Here is a 12,640-nt window from a genome sequence, read left to right as displayed (position 1 = left end):
AGGGTGTTCCAGTTCCCTTCATTTTTGGCACTGCCAACTTCCATCATCATTCTGGCGTCAGTGGCCAGTTTTCAAACATGTAGTGTTATTTTCTGAGTTATGCCTGCCACAGAGACCCTTAGCATTGGGTGGTGGTATTGCTTTTCAGTCTTTTAGCTAAGATCAGGTGTAGCGTTGGGTGGTGGTCATTTGTCTCACCTGGGCCAGGATTTATTTATTTCCTCATGCCTTTCGATTTTGGCCCTGTAACTCCCACAATCATCCTGAAGCTGGTGGCCAATTTTGAGTCTCCTAGCGTTATTCTCTGATGAGTTATGCCTATCAGTCTGGTGTAGTGGTTAAAGTGTAGGACTAGGGTCTAGGAAACCCAGGTTCAAATTCCACTCTGCCATGAAAGCTTGCTGGGTGACCTTTGGCCAGTCACACTCTCAGCCCAACCTACCTCATAGGGTTGTTTTGAGGATAAAATGGAGGAGAAGAGAATGGTGTACGCTGCTTCGGGTCCCCATTGGGGAGAAAGGTGTGATGTAAATAAATAAATAAAGGCCCCGGTCACAGGTGCCAGATAACGTGGGGGGGGAGGCGTGGCTTTTTGCGGCAGTGCAAGATTAACGCACCAGAACATGATCAGACACCGCGGTGGCAAAGTGGGGTTTTGTTTGTCAGCGCGTGTTTTCGGCGCATGTCAAGAGTGCACTTGAGCGATCACACTTAGGTAGGATGCTATGGGTCGGCGATGGGTGTGCTACGCTTCCAGATGTGACCTTGTGATCACGCCTGTATACTCTGCCCAACATTTGTGCCTCTCCCACTGCAAATGCCGCGTGTGAACAGGGCCATACATTGACAGGAAGGCCAATTCTTGTATTACTATAGATTCATGGTAACGGTGAACCAAGTGATTTGTTCGTTTTCTTATGATATTTGGTTTGGATTAGTGTCACATGGGGGGGCCCAATTGGAATTTTTGTATGGGGGCCCCATGGTGGCTCTCAGTAGCCCTGCTTATGCATTAACTGCAAACACAGTAAGAGAAAGAACAACCCAGTTGTGTTTCCTGTCCACACGCACACTCCAACCCTGCCCCTCCACCTTGTTGCAATCTGTTAAGTCATACCCTTGTAGAATAAAAGATTTATTGTTTGGATAAAGCACAAAATTTCCACTTCTGCTGGAGCACTTGTGCAAGAAGAAGCACAGGAGAAAGACCGCAGGAGCTGTTTGCACTAAGTCAAATTAATCATATCAGTATTTGTGTTTCCGCTTGCGCAAGACACCGAGCAATCGATGCTGGAGCTTCAGGAAGTGACCCAAGCAGCCCAGTCTCCAAGGGGATCCCTAAGGTACAGGATGGAAGAGGGAGAAGATCATTGCATAAGGCCTTGTGTGTAGGTCATTGTATATATGAGCACATTTGCATGGGAGTGAGATTGGTTGTACAAGATCTTGTTGTGCAGTCGCTCCTGCAAGTGGATCTACACTGAGTAGATTTCTTTTTCTGTTTGTGTACCACTGGATCCAGTCCTGTGTTCCTGGCCCTTTCTATACATTTCATGAGCTCAAAAATCTATGGCTCCCAATTTCATATTGAACTTAATAACCAGTTGCAGTTGGGAAGGGTCCGTGGCTCAGTGGTAGAACATCTGCTTGGCATGTACAAGGTCCAAGGATCAATTCCCAATGCCTCCAGCAGGTGACGTGAAAGAGACCTAGGAGAGCGGCTGCCAGTCTGAGTAGACAATACTGACTTCATTGGATTGACCAAGGGCCTGATTCAGTATAAGGCAGCTTCATGTGCGCATGTGCATTCCTATTAATATATATTTTACAGTAAGTCTCTAAATTTCATTACACTCTTCGACAGTGTTGAAAATTCTCTATGCAGGTGTTGAATGCCCAAATGTATAGAGCTAGCCAAGACTGTGGACAGATAACACATGTTTTCTCTATCGTGGCTCCTGCCTCATGGGATGGCCTGCCCAAGGAGGTCATGGAAGCTCCCATTCACCTTGCCTTTCACAAACTCTTGCAAAACTGAACTGTTCAAGAGGGCATTTCTGCGCAGGTAATAAGGCTGCACCGTACAAAACGGTTCACAAACTTTCTTGGATAAACGATGGTGACTTGTGATCTACACTACTGCGTATAGTGTATTGTAAGCAGGATCCTATTATATTATTTCGGTACCACTTAATGTGTCATATGAATACTTACGCTATGCTTCTGTTTCTTCCTGGTGGTTCAAGACTTCTAATATCCTAATGTGTTAATTATTGAATGTCCCATTTTGTTTTAGTTGGGGTTTTTTTTTGTATTTTGTGTGTGTGTATGTGCTTGCATGCCTGGATGTCATGATGACTTCTGACAAACCCTAGTGGGGTTAGGACATTTCAGAGAGGTGGCTTGATATTGCTTGCCTTTGCATCCCAGCCCCGGTATTCCTTGGAGGTCTCCCTTCCAAGTACTTGCCAGGGTTGGCCCTGCTTTGATTCTGAGATCTGACGAGATCGGGCTTGCCTGGGCTGTCCAGGTCAGGGCAAATGTCCCACTTTGTTGATTGTACTCACTCACAATTTGTAATCTGCCTTGAGTCCCTGTGAGGGAAGGGAGGAAGGAAGAACACTGACAACAGGGCTGGCATCAGCGTTCCCTAATATAGGGCAGCTGCCAGGGCTCAGGACTTGGGGGGCACTGCTTCCACTCTCCATCCACATGCCTCACCTGCTGCCTACCCTTCCCCCACCTGCTCATAAGCACTCCACTACCTGTGCTCCTAGGTAAACAGGCTGCCCAGCATTGTTGGGAAAAGAACATATAGGAGGTGCATGGTAGTGGTGCTCCTGACAGCATCATCTCCAACTGTGTGCACTGCCTGATGCCATCAGGCAAAGGGCATACAGGCAGTGTTGGCAGCTGTGAATGCAGGTGGTGGGAAGGACACACAGGCAAGGGGGGGCACATGGGTGGGGATCAGTGTTCCCTCTGAGCTGAGTTAGTGTGAGCTAGCTCACAGTTTTTTTAGCCTCCGGCTCACACGTTTGTCTTAGCTCAGGAAGGATGGCTCCAGAGCAAACTGATTTATGCAGCAGCCAAATCGCTCGCTCACAACTTCAGTGCCACGAGCTCACAAAAAGTAGGATTTTTGCTCACGAGACTCCACAGCTTCGAGGGAGCATTGGTGGGGATGGAGAGTGCTGCATGAGCCGGTGGGTCCTGGTCGTAGGCAGAGAAGGGGGCCCATGGGAACTCTCTGCCCAACCCCTCTCCCCAAAGAAAACCCTTGGAGCCGATCCAGCTTGGAGCATCCAAGCTCCATAATCCTAGATGTTTTCTGCATGCCATGTGGGTCAAATTGTTAATGTTCCCTTGCGGCTACAGACAGTCGCCACGTTTTGGATGTAACTTCTGTAGCTCGCAAGTACCTGAGGTCTCCAGGCCACTTGAGTCCTTAAGTCCTGGCCATCTTATATCTCAGTGGCCTATCTAAAGGCATGGATTAAACCGCAGCTCTTCCAAGATCATCTAAAAATAGGCAACCTACATAGAAAGCAGGGCTTCAGTCTGCAGGAGCTCTGGAGCGGTAAGTTCTCAAACTTCTTGGGCAAAGCAGAAATGCAGACCTCGTTTCCACCGCCACTTTGGTTTGCTAGTTCTGTGCTCCGGCCCATTCCGTCGTCACCCAGTTGAAACAGAAGCAACACTCTTCTGTGCAGGACAAAACAGGCCTTCTGTTTAACATCGGTGCTCAGACTTAATCACGAAATATTTTTTCCGCGTAGACAATTCCTGCAGCACCTTCGGAGGTCTGGCAGTGCAATCCTAGGCCGAGTTATACCCTTCTAAGCCCATTCGCTTCATGGCTGACTGGGGTAAGGGCATAGGATTGCACTGTAAGTCTCTGAGGCAAATCTCAGTAAGGAAGGAGTAACTTATTTGAAAAACTCCAAAGACATCTCCCTTCTCTTTGCCCCAGTCTGGCTCTGTCCCTGTTTCTTGTGCATGAGTAGGGGCCCCAGGAGTAGCTATAGTCCCATGGTGTGGTTGGAGGGTGCCGAATGCAACTAACATGAAATGGAAGAGAAGACCCCTTGGGAACCCTGCGCATGCCATTTGGAGTTCGATAAGGAAAGAAAGGTCAGACGTAAATGCAACAAATAAGGAAGTGGCTCCTGTCTGTGTCAGCTGATAAATCCGTCGGGTTCAATGGAATGCAGGGCAGAATGCACATTAGCTCCCAGACACAGATCTACAGTTGCCTATGCAGCGTGTGCAGGTCTCTCTAGTGCCCAGGAGCTAATCTAATGCTTGCTGCGTTCGAGTGTTTATACTTGGCGCACGGATTGTATATTTAACGTGTTGTCATGGTTGGTCTTAGAGTCTGACGTGCTGCCTATTTCTGGATGCTGCTGTATCTTCTCTCTCAGCTGGCCTGTCTAGGCCCGCTTTCAAGCCATTCAATGAAAATATTAAAAGCATAGATTACGCTTCTTTAGTGTTACATTCATCTTTCCTTAATGCCCCACCGTTGTTGCTGAAGTGGGAAATATGAAGGAGTAGGAAAGAAAAGTCCTCCAGATCACCCGTGCTATCCCCTACCTTAATTCTTCTTTCATTGTGATTGAAACTGACATGGATTCTTGTGGGTTTATACCTGCCAAGGAAAGGGAAGTGAGGATAACTGTGCTGGAGGGAGTGTCCGGGGATGGATTGCCAGTCTTTTCTAGCAGGATTGGAAGCCCGTGCAACATGCTACCCACAGCATCATTCCGTGCCAGCAAAAACTTCGCTGGCTGAATTCTTTCCCTAACCATTTCTGCTTTAACAGCAGCAGATAACTGGGAATCCGTACGGTGGGGAAACTTGGAAAGAATACATTTATCTAGAGTATTTCTACGATAAGCGGCTGAACCTTCTAATGCTATTATTTCCCATCTTAATCTGGAGCAGTTGCTTCGAGTAGTTAGACCCTTTTCCAGATCATAGAAATGTAAAACATATTCTTTGACATAAGCTGCACGAAAGGTGGGTGTTTGTTACTGAGCCACCCTCCTAAGAAGAAAATAAAACACTGAATGATGCCAACAAAATAGCACCCATTTATGCTGCCCCGTAAGCTTTCTGAATAGGGTTGCCGTGTCCCCCCGGCCACCAGCAGGAGATGGGGGGAGTAGGGCTGAAAGATACAGGTTGAGAAACACCTGGAGATTTGCAGATGGAGCCTGGGGAGGAGAGGAACAATACAATAGCCTAGAGTCTAACCTCCAAAGCATCCATTTTCTACAGGGGAACTGATCTCTGTAGTCTGGAGATGAGCTGTGATTGCAGGGGAGGCTGGCATCTCTAGGTGGGTAGCTGTGTTGGCCTGAAGTGGAGGAGTAAGATTCTACTCCAGTAGCACCTTAAAACACCAACAAGATCTCCACGGTATAAGCTTTCAAACGTAAAAGCTCCACTTGTTAGAATGCTACCAGTATTTTAATCCTAAACTCAATGCTTGTCTGTCTGTCTCCTAATTTGCCAGTATTATAGAATAGTTAATGAGACAGTCTGTGATTGCATGGAGGATCAGATGCCTCCGTTAAATAGCAATGGTTGCGTCAGTGTCTGTTCTTGCATTTCACCTGTACATAGGCATCGGCATCAGAGCTTGGCCTGGTTCGGCCCTGACCAAGTCAGCATTCAGAGCTGGCTTCCCTCACATTTGTCTGTCTTCCATCTTACATTCTGCCTCAGATAGTCAAGGGTTGGATTTTTTTTTTCCATAACAAAGCTGTCATTATGAGCAGAGTCTATTTATACTTGATTGTAGAGCAGAGGTCATTTACTTGCATTACAACAGAAGCTTCTTAATTGGGCCATCTGAATGGAAGAGCTTTTCCCCCATTAAACTAAATATCAAGATGTTTTGCTGTTAGTCAGAGTTCTATAGTAACCTAATACCCAGGAGATAGTCTGATCCATGCCCCGACTCTCATGAGTTGCCATTTTATTTATTTAATTTAGGAAATGTCTGCCTGGCCTTTCTGTTACTAAAAAAAAAAAGTATACAAAGCAGCAAAGTTTTAACGTGAGTTTCACTATTGCATAAGCACTTAAGAGTTGTCCGTTGTCAGCTATGGTGGCAAAGTATCGTAAAAGAAGACATTGCACCACAGCTACCCATGCTCCATCCCCAAATCTCCAGGAATTTCCCAACCCGGAGCTGGCAACCCTTGTTGCCCTACAGATGCAGCAAAGACATTATGGTGTCTTAATACAGGGCACAGATGTTCAAAATTGCACTTTCAGGTTGCAGTCCTGAACCGATTGCTTCAACACAAAGGCCTTGAGCTGTCATTCATACTCAGTTTGCGCCTCTCGGTACTCCAGGGACTTAGGAGGTCTAAAGGAATCACAGCTCATCTCCAGACCACTGATATCAGTTCCCTTGGAGAAAATGGATGCTTTGGAGGGTGAACTCTATGGGCATTGTACCCTATACTCCCCAGGCTTCATCCCCAGATGTCCAGGAGTTTCCCAGTCAGAATCCGGCAACCCTACCCCCCATCCCCCCGCCGGTGGCCAGAGGGGACCTGGCAACTCTATATCCACCTGAAAGGGGTAATATTCAGGTGAGAACAGGATCAGCATTCAGTGAAAGTCTCACAAGAAGACCCACATGAAAAGAGGAACTAGGGGAAATATAAGCCATAAACATGGTTCAGAAATCAAGCCAAGCCATGATTTATGTTAACGTATGGCCTACGCTTGAAATCAGGATTTGGATTGCAGACTATTCAAGTCTTGGTTTGCTCCAACCGATGCTGGTTTCATCACTCCCGATTTTCCGCCCACCTCCCCCGCAGAGACACAGTTGTCATCCCAGGCTACCGTGCAGCTAGGGTGGTTTCAGGGAGCAAGCCTCAGTTAAGCCAGGGTGTCTGCATTTGTCCCTGGGGCTCACCGGGCTCCTCGCTGTCCTGCAAAGACTCAGAGTCCGTGCGGCCAAACGTTGGCTCACCTACCTGGCTACGAGCCCCCGTGTTCTGGTTGGGCGGCAGCCCACTGTGTAGACCCGGCGAGGCAGGCGGAGGCAGGAACCCCCTAGCAGTGACTGCTGGCTCAGCGGGCAGCTCTCCTCAGCACGGCGACATACTCGGTAACGGACTCGCCTTCCTTCTGGTTCCGTAGATGGAACGCACACCGATGCACGGCAGCCGACGTTTTTGGCTTGAAGTATTCATTGAGCCGCGTCTTGATGATGCTGAGGGGAGTCTCTAAGACTTTAGACGGAGCCACTAGATCCTGAGCAATGTCAAATACGGCCTGGCGAGCTTAGGAAAGTGGTGTGGCGAACATCGTCTCTGTCAATACCATTAGCTACGAGGTAGCATTCGAAACGGTCGAGGTAGGATTCCCAGTTGCCAACCTTTGGGTCAAACGGTTCGATATGGCTCTTGGCAGCCATGACCGTGTCACGTCTCTCTGTGCGCCCTTAGTGATTTCGGCTGAGCGGAGAGTGATTTCAGTCAGTTGGAACCAGGCAATCCCATCCTCGTCGCCAATTTCAAGTATTGAGGCAGGAGACGATGAACCATTAACAAAAACCTTTATTCAACATTGCTTCAGGACTCAAACAACAATGCTTGCAGTTTCTCTATATTTATACCATTGCACAGTGAAAACAAAAAACATTGTAACTCCATACCATAGGCTTGATTGACCCTAAGCGGAGCCATGTGTTTGGTTGCTTTTAGTGTGGCGTTAGGACCAATGAACCATCTTTATTCTTCAACCAATAGTAATGCAAGGATTACGATACCATATTCAAACACAATAACTCAGAACATAACAAATTGTACTAGTTTTAACTAAACCATGGTTTCACGCGACATCTACACTGGGCCAAAAAACAGGATTTATTTTTATGACTGATTTAATAGGATCTGTGACTGATTTAACTGTCTGTTTAAACAACTGTCTGCTGAGCAAAGCAGTTCTGCACTGGGGGAGAGTGAAAATCAGGCTGTGTGGGAATGCGCCTATGTGAGAAACCAATGGTGGTGTACTGAACTGTTAGGAAACTGAAGCTGGTGCTGAGGGAAATAATGAAAAGAGAGGATGTCAGTGTTGCAGCTCTTTACAACCACAGAAGCCAAATCTTGGCATGAAGGTAACATGTAACAAGCAGTGTGTGTGTCTCTGTGTGTGTGGGTGTTTGGCAGAAGACAAGCCCAAGATTAGGGCTGCCCGGTCCTATCTTTGATCCAGCGGGGTGCGCCCGGGTCCTGTTTGTTGCCTTCCAAGCCATAGAGTTTGCCCAAAAACTAGTGTTACCCCCCCAATGGCGGCGATGATGTCACTTCTGGGTGACCTCATCATGTAGGGGGGCGTTGCCCGGCAGTGTCCCCGCTCGGGGGTGGGATTTCCCCTGCCAGCCAGAAAATTGGGGAACACCCGCCCGGACTGGGGGTTTGGCAACCCTACCCAAAATTTCCCTTTTGCAGCTGTATTTTCTAGACAGACAACCCTCCCTCAGCCTCTTTGATTGACTTCCTGACCTCTTTGCCACCCGGTGAACAAGTCAAATGATATGGAGACTGTGCTGACGCATAAGAAATCTGTGCTCCTCCAGTTTCTTGGAAATGTGTTGGTCAGTGTGCAGAACTGTCCTGTTGGCTCTTCCCATCTGCCTTCCCTTGCATTCATCCGGACACAGCAGACACTCTGGACTGTTTTGTTAGATGGCGTTTGACATTTAAGGGACAGTGTCAGACAATGAGCCCTTTCATTAACTCTGTAGATGAGTAAAATAGCATCTTGATGCCAAAAAGCTGGACCAGAACAGTCCAGCGTCTCACTCAAGCTGTGCAGCCTCCAGTAGAATGGGTGGATGCTGATTCCACAGCTGCACGTTCTTGTCAGTTTGTTTTCAGTTTGTCTTCCAACTTGGAAGATGGGATTAATTTTTCGCTCTACAGAAAATGGCTCCTTTCCCTTTTAGCCGCAAAACGTTTCCAGACGCTAAAAAATAAACAATATTTTCCGCTTACCACTATTCACTGAGCACACAGCTTTTAAATAATCTCATGGAACAACCCCGAGCAGGGTGAGACCCTTCTGAACCCCTTGTTTAACTTTTGTCTCTTTTCTTTATTAAAAAGGGGTAAAAGTCTACTATTAGTTAGACCATCGATGCAGGGGGAAAAAGCAGAATTGCTGGCGGTCACCGCTTTTTGTTTTGTTAAATGACAGTTCCTGAAATATTTTTTTAAACAGCCTCCCCACCCCTCACCCCCCTGCTTAGAGCCGAGTCCCAAGATGCCTCTCCAGAAGGAAATTTGTCTTGTGATTCCAAGGAGAGAACAAGTGAAAAACTGCAGCCAAAGAGCCAGAGTAAGGAATTGCTGATGGGGGGAATATCAGTTACGGCCCTGGCAGTCACACACACACAAACACACACACAAATCCTGTCCTGAATTGTACAAGATGTGCCATTACCTTTTGGAGTTGATAAACTGCTTTCAAAACAGCAACTATGAAAGCTGATGAAAGATGGCCAAGGTTGTAAGAACTTGATAAAGAGGACCAAGGAACTGGGTCTCCCTCTAACTCTCCAGAGATATAGTGTACTTCCAACATGTGTTTCAGGAAGCTTCCAGGGGATAAGTTCCAAGACAAGTCATATTGTTACCAATAATGCATGCCTCTGTTAGATGGACTTGGTAAATGAATGGCCTCGCCAAAAGGGTTCTTGCAGCTGTCGTAAGGCACGTGGGGAAGGAGGCCGTGGCTGCAATATGACAAGGGTTTCATAGATCAAGGCCAGCATCTTCAATGTTATCTATTAGGCTATCAAACACCAGCGAAGAAGCTTGGGCATTAGTGCAAATAATGTTGGAGGCAGTTAGTTTCTAAGCAGGAGACAAACACATCCAGGGGTTGGGGAGATAGTCCCACAGACTTCATTGCTGCTTCTCGGCCTGGGAAAACAGGGGCACCCACATGCACACACCCTAGGGCTGCCAACTCCCCCGGTAGGGCGGAAATCCCCCGCCCCGGAGGCTCCGTTCCCAGACGCCAGGGAATCGGGGCCCGGGGGGAACCCCGCCCCAGCATGCGCGTCACCGGAAGTGAGAATTCTGTACCTCTAGTAGTTTCCCAGCCTCAGTGGTCTTTGCATTCAGGCCAGTGCCACAAGGATTACTACAGCAGGACCTCTTTAAAATAATAATAAAATCCCTTTCCAGGAATAGTCTGAGATGTGCTTGTTATCATACAGCTGGAGCTGAACTGACTATTGGTTAAAATTTCAGACACATTGTTTTTTACCAGTTCATAATGTTAAATCACACATTTTTTTTCTTTTGTAAAGTGGCAGGCTTTTAACTTAGAGGTTTATCCTGTGGTGTCACTGGTTAATTTTTTGCTGTTTCATGAAATTCCTTTTCTAATACTTGTAACATCTTATTTCTTGTGGTTGGTTAAGAGTGTAGTATACCTCCCCAGTAGGGAAACTATGTCATTTGTATCCATTTATACTTAAAAAGAAAAGCATTTAACAGCATTTTACAGAGATGCAGATTTAACCCTGAATGTTCGTCAGTGGGCAAAACATTTGCTTAGATTGCAGGATTTTAAAAGTTTGAGCGAGTTTTAAGTGTCCTGTATCAAACCACCGAGTTCTGATGGAACAATGTTTACATTTGCAGAAACGGAGGGTCGCAATTTCTACCAGTCCCCCTCCCTTTACAGATCCCTCTTATGTTTTTACTGTTTACTGCAGGACCTGACTAGTGAGTCTGTTGTAGCTTTTCCCACTGTGATAATGTTTGGAAGCCTGTGGATGAGGCCAGTCACATGGCTCCTGCCCACCTGCTCATCCACCAGTTAGAAAAGACTCATGAAGTTGCTTCACCCAGATGGTTTGAGAGTTCCAAATATTACTGATGCAATAGGGGGGAAAGCCATGGGAAAGGGTTAAGATGGCACTCCAGTAACTTGTGCGGGGGCTCTGTGCTTTGCCACCTAGTTGGCATGAGGATGGCTGTTCTTTTCAATGTCAGTAGCCAGTACAGAGGACTAAGACTTGCTGTTGTGGTTAGCACAAAAGGGGAAAAGGCAAAACTTCTCTGAGTAACTTCCCCCCCAGAGACTTATTTTACTGTGCAGCTGGGTGACACATATCAAAATCCTGAGAAGATTCAGTTTGGTGTAGTGGTTAAGAGTGCGGACTCTAATCTGGGAGAACCAGGTTTGATTCTCTACTCCTCCACATGCAGCTGCTGGTGTGACCTTAGGTCAGTCACAAGTTCTTTCAGAGCTGTTCTCTCAAAACCAGTCCTTGAAAGAGCTCTCTCCGCCCTGCCTACCTCACAGGGTGTCTGCTGTGGGGAGGGGAAGGGACAGGAGAGTGTAAGCCACTCTGAGACTCCAAGTGAAGGGTGGGGTATAAATCCAATCTCCTCCTCCTCTTTTTCTTCTTCCTCCTCCTGTATGAACTGCTCCTATATGAACCTCCAGTCGACAAAGCTCCAATCCAGGTATCAGCTCCTTTAGAAGCAAAATGGGTTTTTATGAGGCTTAAGGTCGTCTCGTTATTTATTTAAAACATTTTTATGCCACCTTTTCACTCAAGCAGGGTCTACAAGGTGGTGCGCTTAAAAACATTAAAATTTTTGAACAATTAAAAACAACATTTAAAATTATAAAACAATCCAGTAAAAACACATAAACAAGCAACACCAGAAACCAGGGAGGAGGACCAATAATGGTTATTGGGGGTGTGCCAAAGGAAACAAAAAACTTTTCACCCACTAGCGGAAGACACCCATAGAGGGAGACTGGCGGACCTCCCCACCAGTCATCCCTGAACTTCGGAAAGCCCCTTTGGTGGGAGACTGGCCCTTTCTCCGCTGGCCTCCCTCACAGCGGCAAGAAATGCTCATTCTGCCAGACCATGGGAAACTGAGCTTATCGTGTTGACTCTATGACCTTTCTGCTGAGGCTGCAGCTGCTGTTTTGGTTTTGTTCTTGGTTGATGACAATTATTTTTACATGCTGCTATCTGGATTCTTTAAAAAAAAGAAAAAAGAAATGGTAAATGTTATCTGCCATTATAAGCTACTTTGGAATGTTTTATGAAAAGTTATATAAAAACATTTTCTGAACAATTAATCATTGCAGTGAGAATTGAATTTTTATTCAGAGTGATGTTTGTGTTTTTCTCCAGCTAATTCTGGCCTCTTGGGAAGGAGGTTATAACTTGCAGTGTCAGAACCTCACCAGTGCGGGAGAAGCTGACATTCGGGTAAGGCACAAGGAACAGTTCAAGGCTTAAGAAAAGGAATAATCTTCCTTCCCCATTTTCTTCCATCATTGCATTTCTCCTTAGAATCTGTCCACTGGATTTTGTTTAGTGTCCAGGGGTCATTTCCTGCAGGAGCGCACAGGAGCGGAGCTCCGGCAGTAAGGAGCCCAGGGGGCGGGCACATGCAACAAGCCCCACCCCCTGCTCCCAGCAGCCCTCAGTCAGAGCAAGAAGCAGCCAGGTAAGTTGCAGAGCTCCCCCCGGTCCCCCCGGTCCAAAACAGTCCAGTGGCACCTTTAAGACCAAGTTTTATTCAGGTACAAGCTCTCCCTCCCCTACGAGGACAGATCT

General features: G+C 46.8%; 1 protein-coding gene across 1 annotated transcript in view; it reads left to right on the top strand.

The window, feature by feature from the left end:
• The window catches only part of ELOVL2 (ELOVL fatty acid elongase 2), a 67,426-nt gene that overhangs the window by 32,887 nt on the left and 21,899 nt on the right, over positions 1-12,640 (top strand). Inside the window, exon 4 of the mRNA XM_015412797.1 lies at positions 12,212-12,289. Within this exon, the coding sequence (XP_015268283.1) occupies positions 12,212-12,289 (78 nt within the window). The remainder of the gene's footprint in view (positions 1-12,211; positions 12,290-12,640) is intronic.

The sequence above is a fragment of the Gekko japonicus genome, unplaced genomic scaffold (assembly GCF_001447785.1).
Source record: "Gekko japonicus isolate JY-2015 unplaced genomic scaffold, Gekko_japonicus_V1.1 scaffold859, whole genome shotgun sequence".
Classification (NCBI taxonomy): Eukaryota; Metazoa; Chordata; class Lepidosauria; order Squamata; family Gekkonidae; genus Gekko; species Gekko japonicus.
This window is presented reverse-complemented; position numbering and strand designations above follow the sequence as displayed.